This window comes from Phocoena sinus, chromosome 21, assembly GCF_008692025.1.
Source record: "Phocoena sinus isolate mPhoSin1 chromosome 21, mPhoSin1.pri, whole genome shotgun sequence".
Classification (NCBI taxonomy): domain Eukaryota; kingdom Metazoa; phylum Chordata; class Mammalia; order Artiodactyla; family Phocoenidae; genus Phocoena; species Phocoena sinus.
In genome coordinates, this window is record NC_045783.1 from 10,771,810 (window position 1) to 10,792,238 (window position 20,429).

Genomic DNA, 20,429 nt, shown 5'->3' on the forward strand with positions numbered 1-20,429 from the left:
ATGGGAATTATAACTCGATAGAGCCGTTTAAAAACAAACAAAAAAACACACCTACCATGCACCAAGCATGTTCCCATGCTAGGTGGTAGGTGCTCTAAGACTTGGTAAAACCTGGTCTTTGTCTTTGAAGAATTCAATCTAGTAGCAGAAAGGGACACAGAAATAACAGTGAGAGCACAAAGCCATCAATTAGAATGGAGGTGTGTGCACAGAGCTCTGGAAGCGCAGAGGAGGACAGTTTCATGAAACGAAACATTTAAGCTGGGTTTTGAAGGGTGAGTAGGAGTTTGCCTAGGGGAGGGGATTTTCCTGGGAATTTCGAGCAGATGCAACAGCATTTGTGAAGGCAAGTGGCATGAAAGAAAGGCTTATAATCAAGTCAGTTTCAAGAATTTTAGATGAAAGCTGGGTTAGACAAAGTTAAAGATCCTTTCTCCCCCTCGGGATTCTGAGAACCTTTACAAGGTTAAGTACTCTGAACGTCTCTGGCAGGGAGACGGGAGTGGTGCGTCATCCAGCTCTCTGTGGCTGTGGACCCGCAGTTTTCTCTTTTTCTGCAAAGCATAATGTTAACGTCTTAAAGAGTCCTGGTGTTTACGAAGACCCGATCTGGGGTCCCTGGGCTAGAGGGCAGAGGGTACGGAGGACAGAAAGACCACGGGGCGGGGGAGGGGCCTGGGCAGTAAGAGCCTCGGAATCACTGCACACGACATTTCAGGAGAAGGTCAGGGACTCAGAACATCCGTGGAAAATTAGTAAAGATACCTGTTTGTTGGATCCTCAGGACTCAAGGAATTCAACTGGCTGTCTTCTGCTCCTTCCTGTGTCTCTGCCAGGAAAGAGAAAAAGTTCACATTGTTTTATGCCTGAAAGAAATGTTGAGGAAGTTGCTTTTTATCCTCAAAATGGTTTCATATTTTCCTTTCTTATCAACGAGAGGTTTACCTTATTGTGAAGATGATCAACTGATAAAGATTTTCAGTTTTTAGATCAAACGTATTCAAAATAGGATTACGATGAAGAGTGACACCCAAAGGTCTTATGAAACGACCTGAAATAAAACGGTGCCCAAAGAAACCGAGCTAGAGAAACACCATAATTACCTCCTGTTTCTTAAGTTTTCATGGGAATTTGCAATTGTGATTTACTTGAAAATGTGTCTACATGACAAGCTCAAAAGATTCTCAAGGAAGAAGTACTGAAGTTGGTGATATCTGACAACCAAACTCCCTGTTTTCCTCAACTGTCTTGACTGGGAAGGAAAGAACCCTCTTACTGAAATTTCACACAAATATGTCCTGATCATGCTTCTGTGACGCCAATGTCCTCGGGGCTACTCCTGCCCATCAGGACGTCCACACCTAGGACAGTCCTCACGGTGCGTCCCAGCACAGAACACGGAAGCGGAGCAGGTGAGAGAAGGGAAAACTCAGCCGAGATGCCTTTACTGGGCTCATTCTGAACAGAACCAACTGCACTTCTCCAGAGGAGGGAGGGTTTGTGTCTTCAGCTGCCCTCCTGACCTGGACGTGCGGGGGGGTGGGAGGCAAGGAGGGAGTGGCAACCACCCACGGGCTTCGGCCGGGACAACGGTGAGCTGCACACTCGGGCCCTGGCTGCTCCCACAAAGCACTGCAGTCTGCGCGGCTTATGGACAACAGCCTGGAGGCTGGACGTGCAAGGTCAAGGCGCTGGCAGGTGCAGTGTCTGCTGAGGTCCCTTCCTGGTTCACAGACCATCTTCTCTCTGTGTCCTCACTTGGAGGAAGGGCTGGGGGCTCTCTGGGGTCCTTTATCAGGGCCCTGAACCTATGCGTGGGGGTCCATCCTCATGACCTCATCACTCCTGACACCGTCACCTTGGGGGTTAGGTTTCAACGTGTGACTTTCGGGGAGACACACACTCTCCCTTTAAACCTAAAAACTGAAGCCCTGCAGAAACAGCTGAGGCTGGAGCAGTGCAGCCAAGGGGCATCTGCGAAGACGACTTGAGGCGGCTGCTTAAACCACGTCCTCGGAGCTACACGCCTGCTTCTTCCCGCTAAGTGGAGGTGAAAGCCGTGACTCACTGAACCAAAACCCCAGTCACGGAGCTGGGCCCCCTCAGCACCCCGGCCCCCGACAGCCAATATCACAGGTACGGGGACAGGCTCCCTGCACCTGCCCAGCCTCCTGAGGAACCTCCTGATTCTCCCGACTCCTGCCCCTCTCCCGGGTCCTCAGTGTGCCTGCTACACACGCATGCACATGCACACACACGCCCCAGGTGTGCAGTCTGCCCTGAGAGATGGAGAGCACCTTCTGCCCTCCCCCCAAGCCCCGCCGCCCCGCGAGGTGAGGCACAGGTGTGGCAGCGCTACCTGCGGGGCCCGCGGGGGTGAGGGCAGGGCTGGAGTAGGCAGGCAGCAGCAGGGGCAGGCCGGAGGGCACGGCGTAGCCGCAGGGCACAGGTACCGAGTACCCGCTGGGCACATGCAGGCCCCCGCCCTCCCCCTCGGCCTCCGGGTCCGGAGGCGGCGGCTGGTCCTCATGGAGGGGTGTGATGTCGATGACGGAGTAGGGGTTGACTCTCGTCGGGACCCCGGGTCTCAGTGGTTCCGCCACGGCGTCTGTGTCCGCTCCCGTGCCATTTTCATGTCCTGAGGGTGAGAGGAGACCGTGGCAGACACCTGGCCGTCAAGGGCACGGCCGACACACCCCAGGTCTGGAAGCACTGTCCTTTGGGGCATCTGTGGGGTCAGCGCGACCTTGGGGGCGGGGCACGCAGCCTGGCTGAGCCCAGGGAGGCTCCTCCAATGAGGCGAATGGGTGACAAGCTGCCAGAAGTGGGGGGTCACTAACCACGTGGAGACGTGGTGACGGTCCCAACCAGACCATCGGTGAGTGAATAAAAGTCACCAACTCCACCCCCAAATTTTAAAATATAAATTAAACTTCTACATTTCATCTCAAATGGCATTATTTTGAAAAAATGTTTAATGCAACACAGTGACAAACTGGTGAGGCCATTTTTATTAGAAAATAACAATACCTGTTTCCTCCAAAATATAAATAGAAAAGTAGGTAGACAAGACTGAAAATCACGGAAAATAGAAAACAAATAAGAGAATCTCGGCCAAACTTGAGTTAAGTCATTTCAGTTCACATCGTATCACAGAAACATCACACATCTCGGGCTCCCGGACCCCACCTTTCCCAGGACGTTCCAACCCACAGGTGGGCCGGCTGGTTCCTGGGCGGCCCAAGGACGCACCTGATCCGGCCGCGGTGTTGGTGGCGGGGATGGTGGTGTTGGAGGCGGGGCTGTCTGCTCCCGTGTCCCTGGCCTCGGGGGCACCCGGAGCCCGTCTGTCTGCTTCTGGAGCTTCATCTACGCCGTAGAGATCCAGCTGTTCCCCCTCCTCTTCCTCATTGTTGTTAGTGTCGTACTTGACTTCATTCTCTGAAGTTTAAGGTAACGTAAACCACAGTGTCAGCGTTACCGGGAAAACGGCTTCCACGCTCCTAAACACACCGCAGCCAAAGTCAGCCAGCGATGAGCACCCAGATGGTCACCTAGAGGTGCTGGCGGCACCAGGACACGCCCTCCCCGCATCCCCCGCCGGGCTGGCCCACTGCCTATTTTTTTTTTTTTTTTTTTTTTTTGCGGTACGCAGGCCTCTCACTGTTGCGGCCTCTCCCGTTGCGGAGCACAAGCTCCGGACGCGCAGGCTCAGCGGCCATGGCTCTCGGGCCCAGCCGCTCCGCGGCATGTGGGATCTTCCCAGACCGGGGCACGAACCCGCGTCCCCTGCATCGGCAGGCTGACTCTCAACCGCTGCGCCACCAGGGAAGCCCTGACCCACTGCCTTTCTACTGGGGAGAGTTCGTGCCATCAGGCTTTGGGGCAGCGATCTGGCTTTCCTCTCAAAAGGACCCACAACTCACAGTCTGGAAAGAAAAAAGGAGAGACAGAAAGGAAGAGAAAAAGCACTTCCCACACTTTACACCTGGACTGAGAACCCCATTCGTAAAAATCAACTTGGAATAACATTAAATAAACCACCAGGCAAGGAGCAGTTCCTACGTGACCAGTATAATGATTTCATCCCTTCTGTTCATCCCAGCGGGCTGCGTACTGTCCTCACAGTTAAAATCCACAGCTGTGAGCTACCTGTGTCACCCTGGTCATGACAATTCTTTCCAACACTGCTTTCTTTGGGGGAAAGTGAGAGGGGATGCAAGGATTTGCTGATATAAGGGTTTTTACATAACAAACAATAAGATCCCTCATGCAGACTTTTACAAGAAAAAAAAAAAAAAGTCAGTTGAATTTAAAGGATCAGAACATTGTTCCTGCCATAATCTCAAATCACTAGGGGGTGACTTTCTTTAAAAATCTTTTCCAGGAAAAAAAAATGCATATGCTGGAATTAAAACGTGAAATGGCATTAAAATCCTCTGTGTCTATCTGAGTTTTCTGTACATTATGTATATAAATACTAAATAAATTACACTTATAAATATTTTGTTCTAAAAAGAAATGGGTGAAGGTGGTCACGGGAGAGCCTATGTCTCAGGTCCCACTGCTCATGTTTTGTTCTGTCCCCTCGCAGATATTTTAGAGCCTATTTAGTGTGAGATACTGTAAAGCTTTTTTCTAACAATTTTCATAAATTCACTTGTAGGTATATTTTATCTAATTCTCAAAGTCTGGCAGTTGTACGATATAATCTCAAACAAGAAGTTTGACAAGAGAAAACCCCAGCATGTAGCTCGGAGTCCATGCTCTCAAGAATCTCAACACTGCCCGGCATGATTTGTTGTTACTAAGTCAAGACATAAGCTACTTTTTCCCCATCACTTTTGTCAGGGTATTTAATTGGTATTATTTCCCTGTCACATGTATTTGGCAAACGTGAATTTAAGGAAATGATGACAACTGTATTTAGAAAACGTTCTGGAAAATTTTATTTTTCTGTTTCAGAGATTTATTTATTTATTTTTTTTTTTTTTTTTTTTTTTGAGGTACGCGGGCCTCTCACTGTTGTGGCCTCTCCCGTTGCGGAGCACAGGCTCCGGACACGCAGGCTCAGCGGCCATGGCTCACGGGCCCAGCCGCTCCGCGGCATGTGGGATCTTCCCGGACCGGGGCACGAACCCGTGTCCCCTGCATCGGCAGGCGGACTCTCAACCACTGCGCCACCAGGGAAGCGCTGTTTCAGAGATTTTTTGCTCTAATATGTGTTCGCCGGTTTACTTCAGTGAATAAACTGAGTACCTAATGATTTAGCAAAAAAAAAAGGAAAGAAAGAGGCGGCAGCTGCAGGGAAAGCGGGGTGGGGTGGGGGAGGGAATCCATCAGTCCCAGCCCAGCCCGGCAGCCCGCAACTCCTGGCAGAAGTTAGGACCAAAGGCCACAGTCCACACAACTGACCAGGAACCCTGGTAATCAGGATGGGCTGGCTGGGGTCCCTGGCATTCCCAGTGGGAGAGCGCTGGCCGCAGGGGTCATCCCTCCTCTGTGAGCAGACAACCCTCCAGGACAGCTGAAAACCCATTAACACCTTTTAAAGATGTGCCACAAATTATCACATTAAGGGAAAAAAATAAAAGAGCATTTGTAAATTCAGAGATCGGAGCTAGGCATGTCATTCCTGGGGCTTGTAAGACCATAGCTGATTATAATATGCAAGCTTAACCCGAGACATGCTTCTCTTTATTTCAAATGAAGGCTGTTTGTTTCTTAATTCCTCTCACTGTTATGAAGGAGAGCTTTAAGAAGCAGCAGGCCTCACACAGCCCCACCAACAAGGGGCTATTCACAGCCCGTCCTCTGCTGCCTCTAGGCTCTGCGTGTCACAGCGGGGACCAGGTCCCAGGGCTGCAGGGTGGCGGAACAATGCCGCCCCCTGTCACCCGCTGGCACGCCACCCGCTGTCCTTCACTTCTGCCCGAGCTCGTCACTGTCACCGGGCACCTGGTGAGGACTGTCCCGAAGCAGCAGGAACATGGTGACATTGCTGACTTCCTTTCCCCACCATGACTCACTTTTCTTTTGTTTTGCTATTAATTATAGAAAAGCTTTAGCTGGTAGTGACTTTACCATCATCTAAGTGTTGAGTTCTACATCCTGAGACATCCTGGACCATCTTGGAATACAGTGTTTACATCCCGGAGCATCTTCTAGCTTGACTCTCTGAGAGCCTCCAGGGGCCCCGCCTCTAAGAGCTTTATGGATGTTACCTCCTGAGGGCGGGGCTGCTCCAGCTGTTATCCCAAAGGAGAAGGAAACCGAGGCCTGGAGAGATGCACACATACCCCCGGTCATCCGCTCGCGCACCTCAGGGACCACGCTCAAACCCGAGCAGCTGTGTGCAAAACCCTCGAAGCCGCGGGCTTCTCCGCCACACCCCACCTCCTCCCAAATCCCACTTTACCCGGACGATTTGACTTGTCGCCAAGGAAGCTTCTGGAAAAGGCACCGGTGCCTGATGACAGGTAACGATGGACATGGATAGCGTTACCTCACCTGAACACGTTATGACACTGTGCACGGGATACTATGCAGCCACTGAGAATGACAGCTGTGAAAGCTATGTGGTGACACGGAAAATACTTGTAAAGTTTCAAGTACGACATAAAAATGTATACTCAACAATCTTAAAAATGTAAATTCAATGGCTGCAATCATGCAGAGAAGAAATACGAGGGGAAAGACAGAACAGATGAAAACACAAGTGTCCCAGTGGTGCTGAGGAGAACGGACCTCAGTGATTTCCAGCCCCTCTGTCATGTTCAAGGGAATTATTTTTTTTAAGATTTAATTTTATTTATTTTTGGCTGCGTTGGGCCTTTGTTGCTGCGCACGGACTTGCTCCAGTTGCGGCGAGCGGGGGCTACTCTTTGCTGCGGTGCTCGGGCTTCTCCACGCGGTGGCTTCTCTTGTTGCGGAGCACAGGCTCTAGGCATGCGGGCTTCAGTAGCTGCGGCACGCGGGCTCAGTAGTTGTGGCTCACGGGCTCTAGAGCGCAGGCTCAGTAGTTGTGGCGCACGGGCTTAGTTGTTCCACGGCATGGGGGATTTTCCTGGACCAGGGCTCGAACTCATGTTCCCTGCATTGGCAGGTGGATTCTTATCTACTGCGCCACCGGAGAAGTCCCTCAAGGGAATTTTTAAGAGGACAGTTTCATTTTCACAATGGGGGAAATTATACCTAAGGCATCACTGAATCATCAAAAACGAGGCCAGGCTGTTATCCCCATTGCTAATCATCACAAGTGCTAACTACCCAGAAAATCTTGTATCAGAGATTAATCATGTTTAAGGCATGGTACTAACATGTTTAAATTGTGGTCTTAGCCCTGGGCTGTCAACCAGGAAACAGCCATCAGCCCGGGGAGATGGAGCTGGTCCTCTCCCGGCATCCTCAACACCCCACGTCGGCGGGACCTCCCCAGGCTCCCCAGAGGAAACCTCCCAGGCGGCCCATGTAGAAGGTGGTCCACGTAGAAGGTCCCACCTTCTCCCAGCTGCGAGTCACCTCCCAGCTAAGAGGGGCCCTGCCTGGGGACAGGGTCGGGGGAATCACCCGTGAACAGCCTGGCAGGACTGGCTACGCCCCGGGAGCGACGGGCTTTGCCGGTGACTCGCTCGCGACCGTGAAGACAGCAGGCGAGCAGGGCCCAGGAGCACCTGGTGCTAGAGTAGCAAGGGGTGGGGGGGCAAGCGGCCCACTGCGGGGAGAGGACGGAGGGCGCTCGTGGGAAAGGGTGGTGAACTCTGCTCGGCCCTCAGCGCCCCTCCAGCCCCCCGAGGGACCCTTCGCTCTCTGCACCTGTCCTCTTCCGTCTTTATTCAGGCATGAGTGACAAATAAAAACTGTATTTATGGCGCAGGACTGGATGATTTGATCCACCTGTGCTCTGTGAAATAATCACGGCAATCAGCCTACACCCCACACAGGTACCGTCTTCTCTCTTCTCTGCTTTTCCCGCCAGCAGAACATGTAAGCTGCCCTCTCAGCAGACAGGCCTAAGCATCTCATCCCTGCGGCTGGACCTCGGACGTGGCCTCCTGCCAGCTGAGTCCCCGCACAGGCCTGGCTGCCACCTCGTGGTGCCCGGGCGTCTGGCCACGCACCCTGGGCCGAGGCCTGTCCCAGGCTTGCAGGCCCGCCCACCAGGACGTGGTGCTGCTGGGCCAGGTCCTCTCCTCCCGGGACCAAGCGCAGAGGTGCCTCTGGGGGTGAAGGTGGACGGGCGTTTTTGCAGAACTCGGGGCGTGACTGGGAGGCCGAGCCCCTGGGGGGTGGGCACCGGCGGACACTGGGCGTTTGTCGAGAGCAGGGCAGGCAGGCGTGGCCTCCTCTGCGGAAAGCAGACCCTGTGTCCTGGAAGGACAACGCACCTGCCACCAGGTTTGAGCAGCGCGCACGTCACCCACAGTCCTAAAAACCAGGTGCAGGTGCTTCTGGGCCTGCCTTTTGTATTCTGATGCCCCCAATAGCCGACGCCCCCTGAACACCTCGGAGCCCAGCAGCTCCCTATCCTGCATGGGTGCCGAGGGTGCTGGTGCCCCATGGAAACAGCGAAACGGCACAGAAGACAGCGATGGCTGGTTTCAGTGAAAGGCCAGGAAGGAAGGGGCGGGAGGGCAGTCGGGGGGTAGGAGGGAGCCCACTGCCCGGGCCACACTCGGGAGCGTGCGGCCAGCACCAGGAGACAGCCCAGCGCACAGGGGGCCGTGGGGACCCCAGGCCTGTCCCTGAGAGGCCACGCTGCCCGGCATCGTCTGGGCATCACCTCCTTGACGGGGATGAAAAGTGGTGAGCGGTGTTGGTCTGTCTCGCTTTCAGTTCAAACAGTCAAAGTCGGGTCTAGCCTGAAAGACCCCAAAGGCCAGCCACTCACACTCAGATCAAACTGCGGCCCAGAAACAGGCCCCAGAACCCCTGGCAGACCTGGAGGGAGCCGACAAGGAGGCTGCCTTAAGCTCCGCTGGCAGGTAGCCAGTGGCCGCAGGGTTCGGCCTAAATCTCGTCTCTGAAATGGGCCGTCACCCCCCCTTACCACCTCCAGGGGGTTCTGATGGGTCGGGTGAAAGTAAACACAGGAGACCCTAGACACTGGTGTGGGCACCGCAGGGATGGGTGGAGGGGCTCGGCCAGGATCCCCAGGCCTCCGCCCCCTAGGGCCTGGGTAGACCCTCCTCCCTCCCAGGAGCTCCTAGCCCAGGCCCCACCCCAGAGGCCACGGGTTAGTGATGCCCGGAGCATGGAGCCTGGGAAACAGCCCCAATTCACCTGCCCCGCCACCGGCCTGCAACCTGTTACCTTCCCGGACGGGAGCCGGCGGGCCCGGCTGGTCCATGCTGCCGCGTCCACCTCGCTCCTGGGCTCGGAGGATCTGGGACCTGCGGGGATGAAACACGCTGTCAGGGCCAGGGAGAGGGTGGCCCCGGACGCCTCTGGGCACCCCGCCGACAGCCTGAGAGAAGGAAAACGCAGATTCCATCCATAGCTGCAGCGAAAGATCTAAGGACGTGAGGACCGCAAACTGCCTCGAAATAACACTCAGGGCAAAGCCAAATGGAGATTGACGGTGTCTTGACGTCACCTTGAATTGCAGCCAGGCGTTGATTTTTGCAGCTGGGTTCAATGGCCGGACCCCTCCCGGCCCAGGACGCCTTGATTCTCTGCTTAATTTCACACATGTTCTAAGGGGAGAAATAGACACACAAGTCCAATGGTTTTTCTTCCTCCTTCAACTAAATCTTTAACAGTTCTGAGTGAAGGATTAGTTTCTGAGGATGAAGGAGGAGGCTGACCGTTTCCTCAGGCCCTTTCGAGCCAGCGGGTCAGTAAACCCTTGGGTCTGGGCCGGATGCCTGCATCCTGCTTTGTTTCCTTTCTCTTTTCTGCTCTTCCTGTTTCCTCGCACGCTGGTCTAAGAATGAGCGTGAACCGCCAGGCCGGGAGAAGGCTGGTCCCGCACCCCTCAGCGTCCTGTGAACCAAGGTCTCTGGTTATGGGTGTTGACACCACCAACACCTGCCTGGATTCTTCCAGAACGGTCGCAGGAAAGCAAACCTCACTCGGGAAGCCGCACTTTGCAGAAGCACCTTCCCGGTTCTCAGGGTCCCAGATGAGGCCCAGGGAAGCCCCTCAGTGACACCCTAGCCCCACGGACGACACACGACATTCAGTGACGCCAACCGAGGCAGTTCACCCTCTCGGAGAGGAACTGCAGTGCGGTTTCCAAACCATTAACGACAGACACGTTCAGACCACAAGGGTCAGGGAACTCAAGTCCCGGAGAACCTGGAACAGTAAGCAGACGACCAAACCTTTCTCCACGGGGAGACATGCCGGCTCCTGAGAGCGAACGTAAAACGACTGCTTCCGTTTCAGTCAACAAACCCTCAACCAACACCTGCCACATCCTGGTCTGTGAAGTCACAACAAGGGGACACGCATGCGCACGTGCACGGCCACGTGACTGAGGTGTGTGCACACACGTGCTCACACACGTGCTCACACACGTGCGCGCACACACACACACACACACACACGGAGGCCCAGGGGGCTGCAGGGAAGGAACAGGAGGGAGGACAGGAGGATTCGGGGCCTCAGAAGCACACAGAACCGGGGCGATGTCCGCTGCCATGTCCTCTCCCAAGAAGTAAATCAAAATACCCGAGTGTGTTTTTAACATCCCGTTGGATTCACATCGGCTTCATGTGGCGCCAGGTCAGCAGTGACATGACACAGACACACGGACCACGTCCGCAGTGCTGAGCCTTAGGTGACGCCCAAGAAGGAAGCAGGTGGGGCCGCTGGGCGGCCCTGGACCCGGTGCCAGGACCCCACAGGCGCTACTGGGCAGGACAGACATGGGTCCGCAGAAGGAAGACAGTGCGATCCCTGTCCTGGGAGGAAGCGAGGAAGAAGGAACTGGTCGGGGCTCCCGGAGCGATGAGGGCTCCCACGTTACTTTACATCCACACCACTGACTGAGGACGGAGGCTCTGCCTCACTCCCCCAGCACGAACCAGCCAAATGCACAGCAGTCCGAGGACCTGCCGGGTCGGTGAGAACAGGGCCCAAGTTGCCAGGGAGCTGGGCATCAGAGCAGAGCACGCCCCATGCACCCCTCTGTGTGACCCCAGCACCATCCCTCGCAGACACTGCTGGCACTTTGCCCAGGCTTGTCCAGAACAAGCGGGACGCAGAGCCATGCGGGACCTGCCAGCCACGTGGCTTTCCGTGTCTTACAGATTCGGGTTTCTCAATCACGTCATTTACTCACCTTAAACCATGCTGGACGAATCTCATTAATGCTATTTGTTTCTACTGAAAATGCACAAAACAGAGTCAAATTGACTTCTCGTTTCCCATTGCTAACGTGTGGGACAAAACAAAGAATGACTATGCCTGTGCTTTTTCTTACTCTGATGCCTGATCCTATTAAACAGCCACCGCTCACCCTCAGAGCGCTCCCAGGATGCCAAGATGGACCTCGCAGCCGTCCTAGTCGTCCTACCCGAGGGTGAGAAGCTGAGAGAGCACGGCTCTTGTCTCCAGAGGCAGAGCTGGGACCGGAACCCAGGCCCCTGGTGCCTTGGTCTGTGTGTCTGACTGCCTATTAATTTCAGTCAGACCACGCCACTCAGGGACTGTTTTCTTCCCAAATCAGCATCCATGGGAAACTGCCTTCCTGGAAGCTCACACACACACACACACACACAGGATCTGCCTCTGGATTTGGGGGGCCTGGGTGTCCGTGATCTGAATTCCACTCCACGCAGGCATCACCCAGCACTGAAGTATCAGTCCCTGGACCTCCCAGCAGCCCTAGGAAGCCTGCTCCCCGAAACTGGGCACCTGCCGTCTCCCGGATGCCCTCCAGGTGTTTTTAGGGACGGGATGAAGCCCGATCGGCCCACAGCCGACCTCGGGACGGAGGACAAGTCTCGCTTTCACAAGGCTCCTCCCCAGCAGACGAAGCAGCAGGAAATAAGGCCAAGCTGGGCTGCAGGGCCGTGGGGATTATCACTGCCATTTTCCAATTTAAGCATCCTAATGAGAGATTTCATTGTGCGCTCAGGTTGTGGTTTCCAGCAAAAAGATGACACACGCGGTAGAAGCAGCAGCCCGGAGAGACGGGCGCAGAGATGGTCCCTGCAGCGCGGCTGTGACTCTGCCTCAGAGCCTGGGCGGCGGCAGAAGTGCCCCAGTCACTTGATTTTTTTTAATTTCATGGAAATAGCCTGAGTCTTTGCTCCAGTGAGGTTTCCAGCATCTTGGCCGTCTCTGCAGACCTGCAGGGAGAGCACCGTGGACGTGTGGACGCTCTGAGGGACGGGACCCGCCGCCCCTCCCAGCAGGTATTCCCTGCGCAGGGGAGGCTCTGGGTCCTGCGGGTGTGGAAGGCAGAGGGCTCTCCACAAGGTCCTTTCCGCTGAGAAGCAGCATGACGAGTAAGCAGGGGGCTGGGAGCCTGGACTCGGTAGCCAGTCCGGGGAGACCCTGCTCGGCTCCAACCCTCCGGCTGGACGAGCTCGGTCTCCTCGCTGTGAACCGAGGTGACAGGGACATCTCTGCTGGCGGCCACGGGCCTGGGAGCAGACGGCACTGGGGTTGGTTCCCCAACTCCCACCCCGGCCTCCGTGCTGTCCAGTCACAAAAAGTTGGCGGACAGACTACAGGCTGAGCCTGCCCCCGACCCACCCAGCTGGGACCCGTCGAGTCCACGCACCAGAGACTGCGCCGCGGTAGGTCGGGGCACCCCGCGTTCCGTACGAGGGCTGGATGTCCACTCAGAGCCCAGCGGGAGCCAGTGCACCTCAAGCCCAGGGACAGAGCCCAGGGACAGAGCCCGGGGATGCGGGGGACGCACGAATCCTCATGGCTCACGGCCGCTGGCGCTGGGTCCGCCGTTGCCTAAAACCACGAGCTTCCCAGCGACCTCATGTCAGGAAGGTTCTGTCTCCACATGGAGATCCAGGAAGGAAAAACTAAAAGCTCACAGGACCTTACGGTATGAGTCGTGTTGGAAAGGCTCCATCTAAGTTTAACCAAACAAACTCCAGGGCAAACCAAACACACCAACCCTTTTCACTGAACATTTTCATAGATTTTTAAGTAGACATAATGCTCACAGAAACAAGAAGGAAGGAAGGGAGTGGGGAGAGAGGGAGGGGAAAGAAAGAAAAGCACAGCTTCTCCCTAAGCCGAGCACAGAACTTAGCCGTCAGGGACGTCTATTTTGTGCTCATCGAATGTGGACCGCAAAGGGCACAGGAGTGCAGAGCATGGTGCCTCGCTGGGGGTGTGTCCTGGGTCCCGTGTTTCTCTGCTCACGTCAGACTGAGGCCACTTCCATGGGGCCTCCTCCCCTCCCCTCAGAAAGGAAAAAAGCGAATAGAAGTGATTTATTCCGTGTGGCGATGGCTATTACACAGCATCCAACCCACAGGTGTTCACCTGCTCACCATCTTTTCCAAATGGTCCCCTGTCCAGGGGATCAACCCCTCAGGACTCCTGGAGGGGTGCTCACCTGGACGGAGGCTGGGAATCGTGCCCGCCCCCCGCCCCAGGCAGCGCACGCTCTGCCACCCACACCCGTGCTGCCTCGGCCCTGCTGCCCTGCCTGCAAATCTTTATGAACCAACCCCCTCCCGCATACTCCTGACCCGAACTCACCCTGCGAACAGCTCCCGGGCACCTCTGCGTGTGTGTGTGGTGTGTGTGTGTGTCTCTGTCTCTCTGTGTGTGCCTTTCTCTCTGTATCTCTGTGTGTGTGTCTCTGTCTCTCCATGTCCTCTCTCTGTCTCTCTGTGTCTGTCTCTCCGTGTCCTCTCTCTGTCTCTCTGTGTCTCTTTCTATATCTCTGTATGTGTGTCTCTGTGTGTGTCTCTCTCTGTATCTCTGTGTGTGTCTCTCTGTATCTCTGTGTCTCTGTGTGTGTCTCTCTGTGTCTCTCTCTGTATCTCTGTGTTTCTGTCTCTCTCTGTATCTCTGTGTGTGTCTCTCTGTGTCTCTCTCTGTATCTGTGTGTCTCTCTGTGTGTATCTCTGTGTCTCTGTGTGTGTCTCTCTGTGTCTCTCTCTGTATCTCTGTGTTTCTATCTCTCTCTGTCTCTCTGTATCTCTCTAAGTCTGTTTCTGTATCTCTGTGTGTCTCTGTCTCTCTGTATCTCTGTGTGTCTCTCTGTCTCTGTCTCTGTATCTCTGTGTGTGTGTCTCTGTGTGTGTGTCTCTCTGTGTCTCTCTCTCTCTGTCTCTCTGTGTGTGTCTCTCTCTCTGTCTCTCTCTGTGTGCCCACCCCCTGGGGAGTCCACGTGGCTCGGGACGGGGATACAGCCCTGGAGCCTGCCCAGACACTGTCCCTGCAAACACCACAGGCCGTGACACACGGGCCCAAAAGAATGAGCACGTGGAAGCTTGGCTGATGCCCAGGCCATAACCTGCACTTTTATGGGGTGAAAACATGCATTTAATTATTTATTAGGGCCTCCTAATAAGGAACAAAACCCAGAACTGTGCCTGACACGGGGTCTGCTTTCAGAAGAACACTTGTGGGGGGCAGGGGTAGACAAGGGGGAGGGGGGCGGGGCGGGGTGATGCTCCTGTCCCCACTTTCCCTTACCTTCTCTGCCCCTCACTCTTCCATCCCTTAAACACCTGGACCACAGGCCAGGCCTGGCCCAGACCGGACTGGACTGGCCTGGACTGGACTGGCCTGGCCCGGACCGGACTGGCCTGGACTGGCCTGGACCGGACTGACCTGGCCTGGACCAGACTGGCCTGGACCGGACTGACCTGGCCTGGACCGGACTGGCCTGGACTGGCCTGGACCGGACTGACCTGGCCTGGACCGGACTGGCCTGGACCGGACTGACCTGGCCTGGACCAGACTGGCCTGGACCGGACTGACCTGGCCTGGACCGGACTGGCCTGGACCGGACTGACCTGGCCTGGACCGGATTGGCCTGGACCGGACTGACCTGGCCTGGACTGGACTGACCTGGACTGGACTGGCCTGCACTGCTGCTGTTCTGTGCCAGGTCCCTCCAGAATCCAGCAGGCCCTGCCCCCAGTCGCAGGTCCACATCAGCCGGGATGCATGTGCCCCGAGCCAGACTCAAGCATCAGAAAGACAGCTGCCCCGCTGCCCCCCGAGGACCAAGGCACCCAGAGACTCACAGCACAAACGCTTCACGCCCCGCGGACTCCTGAAGCCTGCCCGCATCCAAGGCCCCCAACACGGTTGTCCATGGCCACACAATCCAGCCTGAGAGCCTTCTCTCAGAACCTCAAAACCACCTAGACAAAAAGCATAGTTGCTTCATTTCAAAACTTACCAAGGACGAAGTTAGTTCTGTCTTTAATTGGCAGTGTCCTTGAGAAATGTTTTCATCAAAGGGGGTATTATATTCATAAAACAAAACACGACAAAGTTACTCTTGCAAGGGGGTCATCACCATCTCCGTGTGTGACATTCTGTGCCCTCTCAGTCGGCTGGTGGGCATCTCTTCCTCTGATTAATTCTTGGGCTGCAGCCTGTCCTCTGTCCGCCCAGGCCTCCCTGCCACCTCCCCCGCCACACATGCCCCTCCAAGGACAGGCACAGAGCACCCCAGCCGGTGGCAGTTCAGGACTTGACCAAGGACGCAGAGCAAACAGGCACCAAATCACCCCAAGGGATCAGGGGAGGAGGGCGGCGAGGAGGCGAGACGGCAGGCAACGCCCCACCCCTCCTCCTGTGACCCACACGCGCAGCAATTTCTTGCATGATGTGAATCCCAACTTTCAAAAACAATCCTTACAGACAAGGACATCCAGCCTCAGGAATGGAAGGAACCTGGGAAAACCCTGGGGCTGACATCCATCCCCCTGCCTTCCTTGCAGGGGCACGTGGGTCAAGGTCAAGGGTGACGGACTGTGAGGGCCCTGGCCCAGGGGCTCATATTCCAGCAGGAGTTCCCGTTACTTACAGGAAACACAATGAAATTCTTCCACAGAGAAGGAAGTGTGCTGTGCGAATGTGTAATTACAGCAGTCGGATGCAGACGAAGCCACTGTCCTCGCAAAGCTCCCTGGAGCCTTTCATCACGCGTCCAGGGGCAGCAGCTCAGCCCAGGTGTGGGGCGGCCTGGCTCCACCTGGTCCCACCCTACAGTCGCCGTCCCCTGGGATGCTGGCACTGTGCACACACCCAGCACTGGCTTGGGCCACACTGTGGACCACTGTGGGGTGGGAAGGAGGGCTGTGTCCAGGCAGCGTCTGCAGTCACATCTGCCCTGCTGCAGGGGGGGCTGAGACTCCCCAGGACGGGAGGAAGGAGGACAGAGCCGGAGTGCAGCCTCAGTGTGGGGAGTGGAGAGAGCTTTCCTGAGGAAGACTCGGGGGAGAGTAGCAGGAGGTGAGGGCAGGCAGAGGAGGCTGTGGCCTGAGGTGGGGCCTGTCCAGGGCAGAGCCTCGGCCTCAGCTCGGAAGGCACCACGGAAGGTGTTTGATCAGGGACTGATGTGGCCAGACTTGCTTTTTTAAAAAGGTCACACTGGGGCTTCCCTGGAGGCGCAGTGGTTGAGAGTCCGCCTGCCGATGCAGGGGACACGGGTTTGTGCCCCAGTCCGGGAAGATCCCACATGCCGCAGAGCGGCTGGGCCCGTGAGCCATGGCCGCTGAGCCTGCGCGTCTGGAGCCTGTGCTCTGCACACAACGGGAGAGGCCACGACAGTGAGAGGCCCGTGTATCTATCACAAAAAAAAAAAAAAGGTCACACTGGCATCAGGTGGACAGGGCATCGGGGAGGAGGGCCAGGTGGCTGGAGGCCATCCCCCAGGAGGCTGTAGGGCAAGAGGCTAGGCTCATGACCACGATGATGATGGGAATGAGGAGGGAGAGGCAAAGGAGACGGCAGAGAAAGTGCAACTATGGCAGCCAAGCCACAGGGATGGGCACCTTCTGTGAATCTTCCCACTTTCTTCTGGTGGTTGATTAGCAGTTTCACACCATCGTGGTCAGAAAAGATGCTTGATATGATTTCAGTCTTCTTAAATGTATCAAGACTTGTTTTGTCAGCTAACGTGATCTATCCTGGAGAATGTTCCATGTGTGCTTGACAAAAATGTCCATTCTGCTGCTTTTGGATGGAATGTTCTGTACATATCTCATAAAATTCACTAAAGTTGCAGAACATGAAGATGTCACAAGAAAGTTATAAGCCAATATCCCTGATAAACGCAGATTCAAGAATCCTCAACAAAATACTGGCAAACCAAATTCAACACTAAGTGAAAAGGATTTATTCCAGGAATGCAAGGATGGTTGAACATCTGCAGATCCACCAATGTGATACACCATATTTTAAAAAATAATGAAGGACAGGGGCTTCCCTGGTGGCACAATGGTTAAGAACCTGCCTGCCAATACAGGCAACACGGGTTTGAGCCCTGGTCCGGGAGGATCCCACATGCCATGGGGCAATGAAGCCCATGCACCACAACTACTGAGCCCACGCTCTAGAGCCCCCGAACCACAACTACTGAAGCCCACGTGCCTAGAGTCCATGCTCTGCAACAGGAGAGGCCACCGCAATGAGAAGCCCGTGCACCACAACAAAGAGTAGCCCCCACTCACCGCAACCAGAGAAAGCCCAAGTACAGCAACGAAGACCCAACGTAGCCAAAAATAAAATAAATTCTAAAAATATATAAAATAAAAAATAAATTTAAAAAGGATAAAAATCATATTATCATTTCAATAGATGCAGAAAAAGCATCTGACAAAACTCAACACCCATTCAAAACAAAAGTTCTCAACAAAGTGGGTACAGAGGGAATGTACCTCAACATAATAAAGGCCATTTAGGACAAACCCACATCTAACATCATACTCAAGAATGGAAAGCAGGGCTTCCCTGGTGGCGCAGTGGTTGGGAGTCCGCCTGCCGATGCAGGGGACACGGGTTCGTGCCCTGGTCCGGGAGGATCCCACATGCCGCAGAGCGGCTGGGCCCGTGGGCCATGGCTGTTGAGCCTGCGCGTCCGGAGCCTGTGCTCCGCAACGGGAGAGGCCACAGCAGTGAGAGGTCCGCGTACCGCAAAAAAAAAAAAAAAAAAAAAAAAAAAAAAGAATGGAAAGCAGACAACTTTTTCTCTAAGATCAGGAACAAGACTAGGATGCCCACTCTCACCACTTTTATTCAAAATAGTATTGGAAGTCCTAGATAGAGCAATTAGGCAAGAAAAAGAAATAAAAGGCATCCAAATCAAAAGGAAAAAGTAAAACTGTCACTATTTGCTGACGACATTATATATAGAAAACCCTAAAGATTCCACCAAAAAAATTGTTAGAATAAACAAGTTCAGTAAAGTTGCAAGATACAAAATCAATATACAAAAATCTGTCTCATTTCTATATGCTAATAATGAACTGTCAGAAAGAGAAATTAAGAAAACAATCACATTTGCAATTGCATCAAAAAGAAAAAATCTAGGAAAAAATTTAACCAAGGAGGCGAAAGACCTAGACACTGAAAACTATAAGATACTGGTAAAAGAAACTGAAGAAGATACACATAAATAGAAAGATATTCTGTGCTCACGGACTGGATGAATTACTATCATTAAAATGTCTATACACTGCTCAAAGCAATATACAGATTCAATGTAATCTCTATCAAAATTCCCATGGTTTTTTTTCACAAAAATAGAACAAACAATCCTTAAATTTGTATGGAAACACACAAATAGCCAAGAGAAAGAAGGACAAAGCTGGAGGCATCACATTTCTTGACTTGAAACTGCACTGCAAAGCTACTGTAATCAAAACAGAATGGTATTGGCAAAAAAATAGACACAGATCAATGGAAAAGAACTGAGAGCCCAGAAATAAACCCATGTGTATATGTTCAATTAATCTGCAAGAAAGGAGGCAAGAACAGTCAAAGAGGAAAGGACGATCTCTTTTCGATGATTAGTGCAGGGAAAACTGGACAGCTATATGCAAAAGAATGAAACTAGGTCATTACCTTACACCATACACAAAAATTAACTCAAACTGGATTAAAGACTTGAATGTACGGCCTGAAACCATACATCTCCTAAAAGAAAACACAGGTGATAAAGTCCTTGACATCAGTCTTAGTGATGAGGTTTTGGATTTGACACCAAAAGCAAAGGTAACAAAAGCAAAAATAAACAAGCGAGACCACATCAAACTAAAAACTTTCTGCACAGCAAAGGAAACCATCAACAAAGTGAAAAGACGACCTACAGAATGGGAGGAAGTATCTGCAAATTATCTATCTAATACGGGGTTAATGTCCAAAATACATAAAGCACTCATACAACACAATAGCCGAAAAACCACCGATCTGATTTCTAAAAACACGGGCAGAAGAACTGAATAGACATTTTTCCAAAGAAGAAATTCAAATGAAAAGATGCTCAACATCACTAATCATCAGGGAAATGCAAATCAAAACCACAATAAGATATCAGCTCACACCTGTTAGAATGGCCATCAACAGACAGACAAGAAATAACAAGTGTTGATGAGGGTGTGGAGAAAAGGGAACCCTCGTGCACTGTTGGTGGGAATGTAAATTGGTGCAGCCGCTATGGAGAACAGTATGGAGGTTCCTCAAAAATATAGAAAATAGAGCTACCATATGACCCAGCAATCCCATCTCTGGGTATTTATTCAAAGGAAATAAAAACAGGATATCACAAAGATATCTGTCCACGACCCCTCTCTCCTTCCTCTCCCTCCCTCCCTCTCTCTCTCTCTCTCTCTCCCCCCACCATCTAATCCACCAGCAAATGCTGTCAGCTCCACCTTCAGAGCACATCCCCAATGAGGTGAGCCGTCTCTCCCTCCCTCCATGGCCACCATCCGTCTCTTGCCTGAGTTTCTGTAAAAGCCTCGTAACTGGCCTCCCTTCCCCCATTCCTGCTCCTCTGTAACCTTCTCAAGGCTGCACCCAGCAGGCCCCATGAAAGCACAGTCGGCGTTCGCACCCCTTTCTGTCACTGTTTCCTCCCCAAGGTGGAGCCCTGCCTCAGCCTCCATCACTCAGCACTGCGGCCACCAGCCTTCCTGCTGCTCACAACACACTCCTGCCGCAGGGCCCTTGCACAGGCTGCTCCTTCCGCCCGCAATGCTCTTGGGTGGACATGAGCGCAGCTGTCACTCTCCATCAGGTCCTCACTCGAACATCACCTTCCCGGTGAGGCCTTACCTACCATCTTTGTGAGTAGCAGGCCCCTCCCCCCAGCACCCCCAGGCCTGTCTCCTGCTTTATTTCTATCATCATCTAAAGTACTATCTACTTTTCCTGTCTACAGTGTCTCCCGGGCACAGGACACAAGCCCTATGAGAAAAGGACCTGGGCCTTCTGCTCACTGCCTAGTCTTGGGACTGAGGGCACTTGGTAGTCAG

General features: G+C 53.6%; 1 protein-coding gene across 9 annotated transcripts in view; it reads right to left on the minus strand.

Moving 5' to 3' along the window:
• Positions 1–20,429, minus strand: part of ARHGEF10 (Rho guanine nucleotide exchange factor 10) — an 89,661-nt gene that overhangs the window by 64,663 nt on the left and 4,569 nt on the right. For 3 of the 9 annotated variants that reach the window (XM_032618147.1, XM_032618152.1, XM_032618151.1), the window contains exons 2-6: positions 9,596–9,695; positions 9,283–9,392; positions 3,253–3,441; positions 2,360–2,638; positions 766–829 (exon numbers count right to left, since the gene is read on the minus strand). In XM_032618147.1, the coding sequence (XP_032474038.1) occupies positions 766–829; positions 2,360–2,638; positions 3,253–3,441; positions 9,283–9,349 (599 nt within the window). In that variant the 5' untranslated portion in view covers positions 9,350–9,392; positions 9,596–9,695. Of the gene's footprint in view, positions 1–765; positions 830–2,359; positions 2,639–3,252; positions 3,442–6,084; positions 6,883–9,282; positions 9,393–9,595; positions 9,696–9,806; positions 9,985–20,429 lie in introns of those variants that run through there. The other 6 variants (XM_032618146.1, XM_032618150.1, XM_032618149.1 and 3 more) reach the window with 6 other exon arrangements.